This window comes from Sparus aurata, chromosome 5, assembly GCF_900880675.1.
Source record: "Sparus aurata chromosome 5, fSpaAur1.1, whole genome shotgun sequence".
Lineage (NCBI taxonomy): Eukaryota > Metazoa > Chordata > Actinopteri > Spariformes > Sparidae > Sparus > Sparus aurata.
This window is the reverse complement of record NC_044191.1, coordinates 22,457,314-22,473,178: the sequence shown is the minus strand read 5'-3', so window position 1 is coordinate 22,473,178 and position 15,865 is coordinate 22,457,314. Positions and strand designations below refer to the sequence as shown.

The following is a 15,865-nucleotide window of genomic DNA, read 5'->3' as shown; positions in this document are numbered from 1 at the left end:
GTGGGCTGCATCCTTTACTCCGATTCTTACACAATGTCATTGAGCTCCAGCATGGTGTCAGGAGGAGGATTGATGAGCACGTAGGACAGCGTGTTCTGGTGGTCGTTCATCTCGTCTGGAAAAAGAGACAGAAGAGACCTTCAGAGCCGCTCTGGAGCCCTCCCTCGCCCCCCTCCATCATTACACAGTGCATCAGCCAGGAAATGAGCCCTCCAACCACAGAGAAAAAAAATATGAGCCTCCCTCGTTTTCAACCTTTCACTGAGGACAAAGGCAAAAAAACCCACGCACAGAATCGGAGCGAGAGACTGTCAAACCAGTTGTGGGGACGCTCTTTCCATCATCTGGCTGTTTGTCAAAGATATGCTTGTTGCAACTGTTAACGATTACGATTTAACGGTTTTAAAAGTTGGGACTTATCTGTGCCAGTAGAGGAATTACTGTACATAAATTCATTCTTTTATTTCCCTTTAAAAATAGTATTGAAAAGTTTATATATTTTGACTGTAGCCCAACTGAGGCTGATACTGATAAAAATATTTGGTAGTCAAAAATAATAATAATAATAATAATAATCTACCGATCTGTTTTGATTGATCTAAAAAAAAAAAAAATGTTGCGTCACTCAGACTTACTCTCTTTTACTATTACCAATATATATACCAACAGTAGGATAACAGCCAGAGCTCTCTGCTGAATTAACTTTTGTGATGGCAAAAGTTTAATTATTTCTCTACTGCAATGTCTTTTTTTTTTTAATTGGTCAACATAAAGACTAAATTGATTTATTGGCTAGACCATCCATTTTGGTATTTCACAATTTTTACTCATAAATTCATATAATTATCACCCATTGTTCTTATTATTTACATTTTTTGTCAAATACATATTAATAACCATTTTTACAAGTTGATTTAAAGATGTTCTTATTTGTAGATTTTATAAATGAGCATTTGTTTATTTTACAACAAGTAAATTAGATTAATAGACAGGATATAATATAAAGCTTAAACATTAACAGTTGTAACAATATTCCTTTGTTGCTTCCACAATGTCATTAAGCTAACAGTGGAAACAGTTTTGCACTATTAAGGTCTTCTACTTTATCAAGAATCAATAAAGAGGAAAAAGATTTTCACATTACATCTCCAGATGAGTCATATCTCTGTGTGTGAGTGTGTATTTCAATGTGTGTCTGTATGTGTCTGTATGTGTGTTGAGTGCTGTCTGGCGGTGGCTCCTACTTGCGTGGTGGACAGAGGAAGGGAAAAGGAGGGCACATGTGACCACCCACCTGCTTGTGGCCCTTTATAAAGCCAGGCGGGGTGGAAGAGAGAGAAGGGCTAACCGTTACTGACAGGGCACTTTGTGAAACAAGGGGAGGCCCATGCTGCCTGCTGCTGACTCAAACAGCACCCCCATGCGCAGCTTAAAAAAACAGAGCCAGCATGCAGACAGCGTCCGCGGCTATGCCACAAGTCCATCTCCATCGCATTCATTTTTAACTTTTTTTTTTTTTTCTCCTGCGCATTCCACACTGGACCAGCAGGTTTGGTAAGGCCATGCCAAAAACGGACGACACTCAGCCCCCACAACCAAACAAGAGTGACATGTGACACACCCCACAGACACACGGGACATGCTCCAGCATCCGTCGGACCGGACCCAACGCAGAGAGCGACTCAAACCAAACTGAGAGTGAAGCAGAACGCATTGGGAGTGTGAGAGTGGAAGAGTACAACCTGCTGCCGCTCGATCAACGTCTGGAAGTTAAAATCAGACTATTGTAGTGTCAAAGAGTAAAGTGGAAAAGGAAACATGCAGGATTCATCAGAGTGTTAAAGACATTACCAATTCGTTTTCCCTCTAATCCACATTTTTGCTACTCAGTGTATTCGATATGGATTATACCATGGCCACCCACTTCTGAGAAGTAGACAGCTGAAAAGAAGAAACCTCTGTGTTACTGTCAGCGGTGGTTTTTGTGGTCGTAGCTCTGTAGTCCAGAACAATTCGACAATGACTACTACAGCGTATAGATGGAGGTCAGGTGACAGTGTTATGCAGCCTTGTTTTTTTCTGTCGCTTTCTGAAGATAGGACTGAAGCTCTCCAAACGAGCAAGAATTGAAGATGGTCTAGACTTCAGTCAGTCTTATATAAAATAAGGATGATTCCTACACTGAATATTTAATACTGATGCAATTCCTCATACTGTCTTCAAATCCCTCCCTTTATATTTGCACATAAATCATTCTACACAGCAGAAGATCAGAGTTTGAAAATAGCAGACTGTTTTCAAATGTAAAAATGACTCTGATCTGATTTTAAGAGGTGGGCGTACAAGCTTGATGTGCGGCAGCATAAATAGCCTGGAAGCCAATCCTGGTCTATTATTCAGCAGACACAAGTGTGATGTGTGCACACACACACACACACACACACACACACACACACACTGAGAACTGACTTTACAGTGAAGAAAGAGATAGCTCGTGTCCAGCAGCTAAACTTGAGAAATGAAAAATATTTGCATATTCATATATTCTGGAATTTGTGAGTGAGAAAGGTGAGAAGGAATGGGAACCATTTTAAGGATTATAATAAGGTAATTATACTTTTTATCATGCAAAACCATGTCGGACACACATTTAAGAAGGCTTACGTGGAGTGTGGAGGGGATCTTTGGTCTTATGTTTCTTAATCCTGCCATTCATGTTTGAAAGGTTCCCTACTCACACCTGATTCACATGATCAGCTCGTCATCAAGCTTGAAGGTTTGAAGAACACTGCTATAAATTTTATTTCAATATGCTAGACATCATTCCGCACAAGTAATTATATAAAACTCAATATTGCCACTTGTAGCACAAGCTGGAGGTTTTTACCATTCATTTACTCTTCCCTGTACATTTACACTTTATGTCTACCTGCTATCTAGCCTCCAACTCTCAGTCACTTCAGGTGGTGTTACATTTGACTCTAGCCTCTTAAGGCTGGTAGATTTTTACCCACCAAAATAATAATTAATATATTTTTTATTAGCTAAACAACTATGTGTTTTTCTACATACTTCCCGCACAAGTGTTTTAATGCCTCAAGTGCTCCTTTTCAGCACTGCAGCAGGGCGAGAAGTTGAACCGCATCATTTTGCTTGTTCTGTTAATTCATACTCGAGGTGATCACATGGCATCATAGTCATGTCTCATTTTAAATTAAATATGCTGGAGTACAGAGCCGGTGTTTTCCTGTCCTTATTTGCAGGTTAACCTCCACCCTAAGTCACTGCACAGGTTATATAACACTGCAGCTGTTGAAACTTTATTGGTTGAGAAATGAAGTAATGAGGGACGCTTACCAAATCATGCAATCAAGAGACGGTTCACCCTAAAGTCAGTCTTACCTGCAGTGCTCTTTAGCCATCTAGACTGTTTTGGTGCGAGTACACTGATGGACGAGAGGCTTGTGCTCTTGACAGCATGTGATGTAAACATTAATTACTTCCTCCTCAGCTGAGCTGTAAATGTAGCTAGCTTGGTTAGTCAGCCTCTCATCCATGAGTAGATAGACGTTTCCTACTGCGTGGTGGAGTGTAGTTTGGTGAGAGAGAAAATAGTTCTGACATGAAACGGCTGACAACCAAGTCTGTGGATTTTTAGGTACTTTGAGCACCACAAGCAGAGTGCCATCTAGTTCCATGAGAGAGGAAGCAGGCGTCTCTATGGACGAGATCTCCAAAGCTCAACAACTCTCACAAAAATCTAGATGGGTAAATAAAAAAACTGCATGTAAGAAGAAAATCATCTATTTTCGATTTTGGGTTGAACTCTCCCTTCAGACTAAAATCAAACCATAAGAAATGAATGAAAAACACTGTTTCTGTTGCCTGTCGTTAAGTGGCCATGGTATAAGTTTGAACATGTGTCCTGATATAAGGAAATAACAGACAGGTGGAGAAGGTTTTCCTCCACAGAGTTCTTTATTTTCTACACCTGGACACCTCCGATACACCTTCTTCTTGATGTGCCTAAAAGATGTACACATTAATTCTACGTCTAACCTTCCATCCACAGACATAATGCATTCCGCTCCACTCTTTTAAAGCCATACTCTGATGCCCTGCAGTACTCTAGCCATTTGGGACGTCACCTCACGGGAACACAATGCAGAAAAGACCAGATAGAAAGACAGAGAGAGAGAGATAGTAGGAGCGAGACAGTGAGAGGTTGGCTGCTGATCTACCACTCATTCTGACAAGAAACGCACACTCACACGCACTTAAAAACACACACACGCACACACTCATGCAGCAAAGTTGCAGAACTGTGATCAACCAGCTAACCTGACGGTCTGGTCCCCTCTGTATACTGGTGCTCTGAAATGTCCTGCAACTCTAAGCAACGGCATTCACTGTTAATGGCCTGATTTGTTCATTTATGATTAACTACAAATTTTAGATGAGTGACAAAAAAAAAAAACCAAGCATCTTCTAAAAATGGATTTATCTATCTCTGTGGGTAAATTCAATGCACTAATCTTCAATGGATGCTGGTGAAAGGACAAACTCCTTTCTTCACAAGATGGACGTAACCACTCACATGTTGTAAATGAGTTATAAACAGCACACAAATTACCTTGCAAATATCCTAGATTTACTCGATTCATGACATCGCTCGCAGTGAGATTAGAAACATCCTCTACAAGCCAAAGGAAGGAAGACAGAAGAGTCAGAGAGAGAAAGGAGTAGAGGAACAGAGGAGGGGGAGGGGAAAACAAGAAAAAAGAAAAAAATCAGGCAGGCAGCGAATGCATTTGCAGTTTCAAAAAGAACTTGTTTTTAAAGAAAAGGGTGAGAGCAATGCAAAGAAGCCATGCAGAAGTGTGTGCACAGAATCACTTCCAAATGATTCATCTGTCACAAGTTGCAGTATTCCTCACTGACATTCACGGTTCAAAAGAAGATCTTGAGCTTTTGAGGTTCTTCCTGAAACGTATTCAATCGACACGTTACATGAATGTTTATCAAGTGCAACACATCTGGAGCATGATTCTGCTTTGGTTTTGAAGCGTGAAGCTGGGAGAGAAACAACTGAAGAACAAAAGTAGAGAAGTGAGCAGGTAAGAGTGCAGGCAATTGCAGTCTGTGATCAAATGCAATTGAGTCGAGGTTTTGGTTTGCCCCTGCATCTTCATGCATGACGTGTTCACATCCACATGTTTTGTATGATCAGGATTATGGGATGGTTGGCGTGTGTTTGTTTCACGGAACATAGAGAAAGAGTTTGATGAGTGTCAAACTGATAAAATGGGATTTTCTGAAGGTTGTAGATGGTGTGGTGTGATGTTAATGATTAAGACCCACAATAACATATCATAACAGGTAATGAGATGAGATAATATGACTGGAACACAGGTGTGAGATTTTCAAATGCAGGTGTTCTCCTGGCTGAAATAATTTAACTGGTTGAGAGTGGGTGGAGCAAAAGCATCTCCTGAACTCTTTAGCACTTCCTTGTCTCTGGGAATTCATTTCATGGTGCTATGTAGGGAGAAGCTCTGCATTAGCTTTGCATCAATAAATGCAATGAAAGCAAAGTAAAGGCTCCTTATCCAGGCAATATGAAGGACATGATTTGCCTCTTCTTAGCAGCACTAAATCTCTGCATACACCAGTTAACTTGGAACTGAGTGACTTATTATCCAAGTGAAGCTCAGTGAACCGGACACATAGTCACACAGCAACAACAGTTACTGAGCCTGTCATAATGCTTGAAATTAATTTGGATTCTGTCCTCTCAGACTAATACAAGTATACTTTCTGCGACTCCCGAGTACCATGTCCATGTCCATACCATGTCTAATGGGAGAGGACTTCAAAATTTACTCCGAGAAAGTAGTAAAAACAGACACTGTTCTCAAAGTAGTACTCTACCAAACAAAAAGAAAACAAAAAATGTGACTTGATTAAAGTTTGAACAAGTCAAAGCTAAAATGTATCTTGGTAGCTGCTCTGCTGACCTTTCGTGATTGTGATAATAATGGGCTGCTAAAATTTTTATTTTCCCTTATGGTAATTCTGAGACTCTCAGGCTCTACCCACTGAGGTTCAACTCAACCAAATACATTATTTCTGCCTCCAGAGCTGCTGTGGACTTAAAGAAACGTTTATAGAACTCAGACTCCAATCTGCAAGACACATTATAATTTGTATTATTATTCAGTTACAGGTACATAACGTATGATAATGATTATCAATTCTATGAAAGTAAAAATAGATACTATATCAAATAATGTTAATAATCACTTATATTGTGCTTAATCTTGCTATACAATAAGTAATATATTGTGAGCTACTGCATTGAATTACAAGTCAAATTCTGTAACTCAACTTACTTAACAAAGTAAAAACATGGACTGTCTGTCACTTCTGTAAACATCATCAGCTGCTCTACTCACCGTATCCCACGGTGGGCAGGCCCAGGTGCTTCATGCGATTCTTCACCAGCTCAGACAGCTCCTGTCGCTCAGAGCGTCGGTACAAGTTGAGTCTCTGCTGCGAGATGCGCTCCGCTCTGCTCGACGGTTTGGCGCTCTTCCTGCTCAGCCGCCGTGCCCACTGCATGCTCTTCTTCCTCAGAAGCGGGTGCTCTGACTGGTCGCTCGTGGTAGAGTTTCTGTGGGCCGTCTTCTCCTTCCAGGACTCGCCGCGCTCGCGACGTTCCAGGCCCTCCCCCGCGTTGATGGACACCTGAGACTAGGGGAGCAAGGCGGCGGTATTAACGTTGGGTACTGTGTGTGTTTGTATAGGCTTGACTGTGACATCCTTTCGTTGATTTGTTTTTAAAACCTGTCCATGTGGCAATAGAAGCTGTTTCTAGAGGCCTGCATCATCAAGCCGTGATGCTTATGAACTTATTGATAAAAGCCAGAAAAATGTTGCATTTTTCATCTTTAAGCAAAGGGTGACTGAAATATCCAAATTAAAAACGATCACAATTGGATCTTACCTGTGCGTAACTGTCCTTGCACTGAAACAAAAGAAGGACAAAACGACATCCAAACAAAAAGAGGTGCAATGAAAGATGGGGGCATCCACATTCGAAGCAAAACAAAATCACCTAAAGCCTCTGAAGTCAGCACATGAAATAGTAAATATGGTGTATTTACTATTTAATCATTCTCTGTTAAAATGCAGGGAAATTAACACTAGACGGCAAATTGCACATTTTCTTGTTTATGGCTGGTGAGTTTGTCTCTTATGTAACCTCCAAATATTAGTTAGAGCTGAATCTATTTTCATAATCACACTAAAGTCGTGACAGTAATTGGGGACTTTGTGTCAGGAAAGCATCAAAAACTGTTGTGTTTGAGAACAAAATGTTAATTTCTTTCTCCTGCTTTGCATGAAATAAATAGAAGAGAGAAATGCATAAAGGTCTGAACAATAAGAGATGAGAAGTAAAAAACAAGGTGCTGAGACTTAAAAAGGCAGCTAGGTGGAGGATTAAAGGGAGAACAGACACAATCTTGAACAAGGACAAGACATTTTAAGAGAAAAATGAAAGCAGGAAAATGCAAAGCAAGGAAGGACATCCTGATAACTTGAAGAAGAAAGGGGGTCAGAAAGGAGGAGAAACGGAGGAAAGCACAAATGGGGGAATGAATAATGTATGGAAGCTAAAGCCGCAATAATGCCTCAGCTAAAGCCAAACCAGAAGCCACAGCAGGAAACAAATCCACATCTCAGGTGTTGGGTATGAAGCATCTGATCAAAACAAACTTACCTCTGAGGTTGAGAACATGTGCGACTCTGTGCGGTAGATCCCGATGGGGATCTCAGCGCTGGACGAACAAAGCTTCTGGAAGAGTCTCCCATAAGTCCTGATCCACAGGTCCTCTTCTGTGATCTTCATCTGAGGATGAGAGTCAAGTAGACACCGTCACACAACTACTTATTGAAACTTACAAATCACTTGATTAACTGTATGAACATTCCCACTTACAGCACACAGATACCCAGAGCCAGGCGTGGTGTCCAGACCGAGAAGTAGCCTCGCAATAGCGATCATATAGTCTTTGACAAATGACTGTCGGAGCAATACAAATGTGTCACACAAGAAAAAAATCAATCAACATCTGACATGGCAAAGAGAAGCCCATTGCATCTGCAAGTCATCTGTTTTATTCATTATTTGTAATGGGACTTTGGAAACTGTTAATGCTATTCATGACATAAAACTTCAATAATATTATACAAACCTTTCAGCTTAGCTCTAACATGCTTTGAGGCATGTAGCACGAAAACCTATGATTGATAACATCCTCACTTAAAATGTGTGGCTGACATCTACCTAAATTTATCTTGATGTTCAACCCCAAAAGTCAGCCTCTGGTTTTCCCACCTGGTAAAGCAGCGTATCCAACATGCTGATACTGAACACCCTGCCTGCAGCAAACGGCAGCCGGAACATGAAGGCCAAGTTGGAGCCCTTATCACGCTCTATCTGAAGACGGAAACACAAAAAATATAAAAAGAGATTCTGGGAAACAGAGTGAACAGATATTAAAATCTCACTTTCTCCTAGATGTCTGCTGAACTTTTGCTCTTTTCTCTTCATCTCCAAGACGACATGTGTGAAAAAAAAAAAAAGAAAAAGCCTGTCGGTTTTCACCCCTGAAAACTAACAAGTTGGTAGAGAGACAAGTTTTTAAAAAGCACTGTGAAGGTGAAAGCTGTCACTGTGGGTAGGAGAAAACACGATTCAGAGAAGAGGAAGCAAGAATCAAGATTCTACTAAAACTCAGGAACTTTATCAGCTCCTTCTGGGTGGTTTTTGTAAGTTTCTTCCTTCAATGCTCATAAACGTTACTTAGAAATACTGAAGTAAAAATAACACAAAGACACATGAAAAAGCACCAAGACTGCATAAAATAAGAACATGATTTTAGGAAGGTTAAATAGCTAAATTATTGTTCTGTTCATTTACACATGTATTTACGTTTGAATTTTCCGACATATTTACCATTGCATTAAGGGTTACTATTGAGAGCAAATGATGGGAATAAACTACTATTCCCGTAATTTCCAATTCTGGTCTCTCTGAGCGTGACTGAAATTCCGTGATCCAGAGACAGACGTCTAAACGTCTAACCAGGAAAGCGTCTAAACATGGCTCACCTTCTCCAGTTTGGAGAGAGCGAGTGAGTAGCAGTCCTTCGCTCTGAACTGCATGAACCTCATGTTGGACGGGTGTGTGAGCTCAGTGATGATGCTGAGACTTGGGAACAACCTGAGAGAGACAAGGAGAGAGGGATGTTAGTGGAGAGATGTAATGCTTAGAGCTGAGGGGAAGACCCAGCGTGGCAGTGATAAATGCCTTTAATTTTGTGTTGTTAAATAAAAGAGTAGCTTCAGAGTTCTGGCTACTGTAGCGTGTCCTTGGAGTAAACTCATTCAGCATTCTTGCAAACTCTGCAAAACAAGCATTCACTCTCCAGCATCTGACTGAGTACAAATAAAGGAGTTAGTCAAACAGAGTCTGGTGCATGTCCCATGATCACTGTTTGTTTCGTAGACAGTGAGTCGTTCTTTCTGGTTTACCTGAACATTGTCTGGACGTTGACGATGGTCTTGGCGTCTGCCATGTAGTCCTCCTCAGCGCTCATGGTGCTCTCCTTGTCCACGACCACCAGGTTGTCAGCGTAGATTATACCACACTGGAGCAGGTTGTCCAAGCTGATCCATTCACAAAGGCAAGGCATGTCATGTTACCACAGGGTATATCATTACAATATCAATCTGTATATATATTTAATCAATTACTCATATTATTAGAGTATACCTAATAAAATGCTGTGCCAATAAAATTACACTAGCACTGGTAAGGTTAGCATAAGTGGTATTTCTCATTTACATAAATACAACAAACTCTGAAACGCAAATATTTCCACGTTTGCAGACGGGCGTAAAGCAATTAAGACAGTTAATACATAATTTCTCCCCTTTTACCACCTTATTCCCCTTGTAGTAACATGTTTTAACATTGTGACGCTACAGTAACTTCCTGTTTACACATCTCGTCACCTCTGATTGGACGGCAAAACCAGATGACATAATATTGAAATCATTACTAACAAAGCTCTCTGTAGATTTGAAGGGAAAAACTGGGAAGGAGGTTACACACAAATGAAATGATGAATTTACAAACAGCTGGTGTAACGAAATCCGAGTGAAATCAAATGATCAAAGCATAATTTATCGTTTAAGTTTGAAGGAAATTGTTTGCTTTCAAACTCCAGTATAGCTGAACTGGGATTATCTTTGCCATTTTTAGCCAGTCAGAAAATCAATATAATGGAGTCTAAAATCAAAAGTACGTCACCAGTAGCTGATGCGTAATGGTGCGCATGTTTCATGTAATAAGAATTATAAACAGAAACTTCCCGCATCCTCTAAGTATAATGACGTATGATACATGATACTAGTGTTGTTGTAATAAAGCTGCATTGCTGGAAGCTGTATATAACGGTGCCTCTGAGATGAACATGATTAGCTAATCAAATGAACAGGTTATTATTCTCATACTTATCGATGGTGCCAGCCATGAAGTAAACCATTGGAAAGCAGCAAATGGCCTCTAAGAAGTGGTTGTCAGGCCTGCGGAAAACAGGAAACATCACAAATTAGCAATCACACACTAATTATCTTTGAAAAGCCACAGAGACACATTATAACATCATCGCTGTAAATTTCTGAATACGGGTGAGGCATGCACAGTTTAATCGTGCACAAGAGGGAAATACACATACAGTATGTCCAATCCTGCAAGCGCAATAGAAGGATTAAGCTGGTTGCTATGTAAACCCCTGGTGGTGTCACTCGGCCTGTGTAGTCTTTTTGTTTTGACAACCATAGAGACTTGGCAAAAGTTATTGAAACCCACAGTGAGTTAGAAGAAAAGGTGGATTGCTGCAACACACACAAATGTATACATAACCTCACCCACAAATTGGCTTTCTTATGTGGAGATAATTATTGTTTATGAATAATGCAAAAATCTTTTCCTTTCTTTTCTATTCTTCTTTTCTTCGCTAACCCCCACTTCCACCTGTCATGATGCCATCTCTAATGAAAACAATTTGTAAGCATTTTTAAGCCCACATGTGCCCGCAAACAAATGCAACCACACACTAACAAAAAAGATCCAATCCTTTACAGCTCTTGAACCATAATTCAACTTTCTGCATGGACAACTGTTTTTTTATTAATGATGTAAAACAGGGATTTTTTCTATATCTTGAGGTGAAGTTGACCCATATACTTCAAGCTTTAATTAACAACTCACTGCAGGCAATTCTTGCACTCTGAATATGTGCTCATATTAACGTTTATGGAGATATTGCATACCATCTTTGTTTTGTTATATTACGTTTTGAAGTCATTATAAAAATATTGGTAGTTTCACCTCACTGACAAAGTGTGAACTAACAAAAACAGGGTTGAAAAGGATAGTTGTAAGTCTTACTGGTAGTCCAGCAGCAGCACTATGGGGTTGAGCTCCTTCCTTGGCCGATAGTAAGCGCGCAGAGGGACGATGAAGTTGTAGAGGCCGTTTCCCGCCGTCTCCGCAGACACTATAATCAGCTTATTTTTGAAGCCGTACGCCTTGGCATCCTCAAAGCTGCTATGTGTACAGCCCTGGATGGAGAAAGGAAGCCAGTCAGGTTTTAGTTTGCTCTTAGGAGACACATCACAAAACAGTTTTTTTCAAAAAATAGTTTTAATTAAAAACGGGCGGAGTAAAGGTTTAGTTCTTCACCTTGTCGAGGCGGAGGCAGCAGAATGGAGCTTTCTGTGGTAGGAGGTGGCACAGAGTTGGAGAACTGCCGATGTAGGGTGAGTTGGGAGGGTAGCCCTTCACGAAACTGATGGAAAAGAAACGAGAAATGCACCTGAGGATACAATCTTATCAAACTTCTGTCTGAAGTTAAAATCTTAACTGATATGTTGTGCTGATATTGGCTTTTTATTATGTTTACCAGTATTGCTCTGAACTGGGATTTGCTACCCTCTACACAAATACTTAAAAACAGTCTGCTAAATCTGGTTCTTTCCACATTTGCTCCAGACGAGCCCACGCTCAAAGTAGGCTCTGCAGACTTTAATTAAAATATGCAGTGATACACAATGGTAGAAATGTTTCCAGCTCACGCAGAGTGATCGTCAAAAAGTGTTGCTGAATCATTCTTTATTATTCTCATCATTATTTCATGATATGAAATATAACCATGAATGACAATGTTCCTGCTTCCAGCTTCAATTCTGCAGCTGTTCAAATGACCAGCCTGAAGGACTCAGTGCTGCTCAATTAATCAACATCTACAATGTTTTTGTAACCCGTTTTGTTTTAATCATGTCCCGTTTTGTTTTGCAACAAGTCTGTGAATTTGGTTCTGTGTCCCCTGATTTGTAACGCGTCAGCTGCAATTACTCTAATCAGTTTCACGGTGCCCTCTAGATTGTCAATAATAGAGATTCTGACTTTGTTAAAAGATGCATCTACAGCTTCATCACCACATGGTGGCACTGTGGGACCTTAAGCTACTTGCTGTGTTTCCTGCAGACAATGCAGTACCGTTCAACTCCCCAACTACTGAGCTTGACGACTGTTAAAGAAGATATACTCCTTTCGTGTCATGAGGCACAGTAATAGACGCGCAGAGGTTAAGAAGACTATGTTATGTCCAACATTATAAGAGCCACTGAAGTCTGAGCGCACCTGTTGTTCATTCGTATGAGCTGAGGTGCAGATTCTTTCCATCTATATTACGCATATCTCCATAAAGGAGTAAGAGAAGTTGCTGAGATTAACTGATTCCTCTGACATGCTGAGCTGTTATCATGATGACTCATCCGTCTGGACGACTGATAGATGAGGGTCTCCGACACACAACATGAGCTCCAGTCAAGAGGAAAAGTGCTGACCTTCGTGTCACAGCATACACATCTATCACTGCCATGTACGCACCTTACTGCATTATGACATACAGATTACACGCCTATTACAAACCCATCCATCTCGTTCTACAACCACTGAGACATGACGTAAAGGAGGACAGGGTAGATCAATCATGTATAGAGCGTAAGACGGCCGCACTATGAGGACATTTCTCTTTTTTATTGCTGCATGACGATACATACTGTACAATACAAACGCACCAATTGTGTCAGTTACTTACTCTGACCCCACAGACCCCTCCTCATCTGATTGGGTGGTCTCGTCCTCTGATTGGTCGCTGAGGAGGTCGCAGGGCAGAATAGCAGAGGAGTCGGCAATCTCGAGGACAGGGGCGATGCTTGGCCTGCGGCTCCCGGCGCCGTTCTCCGTCGGCAAGGTCAGCTTGCTGGTTTCCTCAGGAGGATCGGGATTCTGGAGATCTATGGCTACAGTGCCTGAAAATCATATCAGTTTACTCTATGAGCCGCATTCTATGGGGCTATTTTAAAATTGCATGCACAGCAGTGGTAAGGCCACGACCATTTCATCTCAGAAAACCCTGTGGTCCTGGAAAACCGACATTCATATTGAACGTACAGTAGTAAGGCCCATGTGTAGCTGGCTCAGCATCTTAGCCACAATCAATCCCACCAGCCTCTTTAGCTCAGCTCAGTTTGACCTTGAGGAGAAAATGCATTGCTTTCTCAAGCTACCACAAACAACATGCAAACAGTATTGATGTTTCTTGTGTGTTAATAAATATGTCAGACATATTATCTGTAATAATATGATATGTGATATGATGTGTGATATATGCCCAATACATATATCAAACATATCAGAAACATGATACATGTACGGTACATATATCATCTAATATGCAAAAATCTTTATTTAAAAAAGAAAGACAAGTACTAACATTAATGAATATCACCATCTTGTACAGTGTATAACATACTATTAAGACTGACATTTAAAATTATTTTCATTGTTGATTAATCTGCTGATTATCATTTATGATTAACTGACAAGTCATTTAGTCTATAAAATGTCAGAAAAATTCAGAAAAATTCTCATCATCATTTTGCATCTTCTGTCCAACTATCATTCCAGAACTCAAATACTCTTTAATTACTTTGACAAATAACAAAGAACAGCAGCAAATCCTGACTTTAAGAAGCTCGAACCAAGAAATGTTCGACATTTTTGCTTGAAAAAAAGTCCATCAACTAATGGATTAATCAACTGCTGTTGCAACATTACATACTATCAGTTGTAAAAACTGTACTCCACTGAATTACAGGACTAGTAAACAAGTAAGTGAAGTGATGCATCATGCACAAACTTACCAAATGAAGTAGCCTGATCAACTTTTACAGATCAAAGAAAAAGCACAACACAATAATGTCAGCCAAGAAAGCAAAAAAGGCAAGAAAAAAAGTCATGCATCAGTCAGCGAAAGCATCACCAAGGCAGCCACCAGAAATGTTCAGTACAGAACATCAAAGCATCCATTTTCTCTTCTTACGTGGAAGCCAGTCTCTTTGGCTTACACACATTCTTTTCTCTACCAAATTTTCTACTTTCAAACTGATTTTTTTTTTCGGGCTCTCAGTCTCACCCATGCTGGCGATGATGCTGTGCACTGGCAGCCTTGAGGGGGCGTCGTAGAGGCCTGAGACAGGCAGACCCTTGTTGTGCTTCTCCTCCTGTTTGAAGATGAAGGCCGAGTTCTCCTCCTTGGTGATGTTGATGTAGTAGCAGGTGTCAGGGGCGGCCATGATGTGGCGAGGGCCGGGGTTCAGGAGGATGCTCTTGTTGTCCTCCCGCTTCACTCCGATCAAACACACACCATACCTGCCGAGATCAAAATGGACTTCAGCTCCAAAAGTTTTTCTCCGAAAGACATTAACAATTACACTAATGAGATCACATACTGATATAGATTGTCAAGATTAAGCTGGTTGAAGTTTTACTAACTTCTTATGAGCATGGAAAGAAGCGTAGGTGAAGCTCTTTCCATCATACTCTCCAAAAAACTTGCTGTCACACAAGCGGATGTGGTAGACCTCGTTTCCAGAGCAGCGTCCATATGTCCTCTGCCACTGCTCTGGTGATAACTGCCCCTCCCTGAAACAGCATAATAAGAATAGTTATTACTGTTTAGTTTGGTTCAAATGAGCTCAGGTCCATTTTCCCGGTTAGTTCCGTTTGTTTGGCGTGGACCAAAAACAATCGCACCAAGACTGACTGAAAAGGTGCTCGGTCTGCTGTCAAGCAGAATCTGGTGCGTCAGTTTGTTATGTGAATAAACCAACCGCAGTTTTTTTGTGATGGCACATGTGCAATACTAACATGATTTCGAAAGCTAAACTTATAATAAATCCATCTGTATACAGCATGTCTATAGGCTGTTTATGCAAATCATTCGGTAACCATGGCAACACGTCAGTGCAGATATTTCCCCCAATTAATAGGTAGAAAAGCTTTTAAAGCGGCTGTGCTTGTATTTTACTTGTTCAGTTCATTTAATCCATTATACTGGATGACAGCGATCCCACGGTATGAATCTCCAAATCATTACTATACACGACGCCTCCTTTTCATCCTGTTTGTAGCTGTTTTTAGACTGCAAATCAGCCACATGTTATGAATAATGACTGATAATGCTAATAATTAGAGCTGCATGATATTGGAAAAGGGCTCAGTTAATTTGCCGTACATGTGACTATTGTCATTTCCAAGTTGATGCTTAAGTGAAATATTGTGCAGCCCTACATAAAATCAGTTATATTTGTGAGCTATTTGTGACACTAAAGAACATAGATACACACGTCAGAATCACTGAATTTCTGTATAAACTTCTGT

General features: G+C 40.5%; 1 protein-coding gene across 24 annotated transcripts in view; it reads right to left on the bottom strand.

Moving 5' to 3' along the window:
- Positions 1–15,865, bottom strand: part of kcnt1b (potassium sodium-activated channel subfamily T member 1b) — an 81,111-nt gene that overhangs the window by 3,648 nt on the left and 61,598 nt on the right. For 6 of the 24 annotated variants that reach the window (XM_030417664.1, XM_030417660.1, XM_030417668.1 and 3 more), the window contains 18 exons: positions 14,978–15,127; positions 14,619–14,854; positions 14,347–14,367; positions 13,239–13,452; positions 11,819–11,924; positions 11,525–11,697; positions 10,585–10,656; positions 9,601–9,735; positions 9,178–9,289; positions 8,402–8,503; positions 8,003–8,086; positions 7,784–7,912; positions 7,007–7,027; positions 6,456–6,753; positions 4,634–4,696; positions 4,342–4,392; positions 1,295–1,306; positions 31–115 (listed from right to left, as the gene is read on the bottom strand). In XM_030417664.1, the coding sequence (XP_030273524.1) occupies positions 31–115; positions 1,295–1,306; positions 4,342–4,392; positions 4,634–4,696; positions 6,456–6,753; positions 7,007–7,027; positions 7,784–7,912; positions 8,003–8,086; positions 8,402–8,503; positions 9,178–9,289; positions 9,601–9,735; positions 10,585–10,656; positions 11,525–11,697; positions 11,819–11,924; positions 13,239–13,452; positions 14,347–14,367; positions 14,619–14,854; positions 14,978–15,127 (2,064 nt within the window). Of the gene's footprint in view, positions 1–30; positions 116–1,294; positions 1,307–4,341; positions 4,393–4,633; positions 6,186–6,455; positions 6,754–7,006; positions 7,028–7,783; positions 7,913–8,002; positions 8,087–8,401; positions 8,504–9,177; positions 9,290–9,600; positions 9,736–10,584; positions 10,657–11,524; positions 11,698–11,818; positions 11,925–13,238; positions 13,453–14,346; positions 14,368–14,618; positions 14,855–14,977; positions 15,128–15,865 lie in introns of those variants that run through there. The other 18 variants (XM_030417663.1, XM_030417678.1, XM_030417677.1 and 15 more) reach the window with 15 other exon arrangements.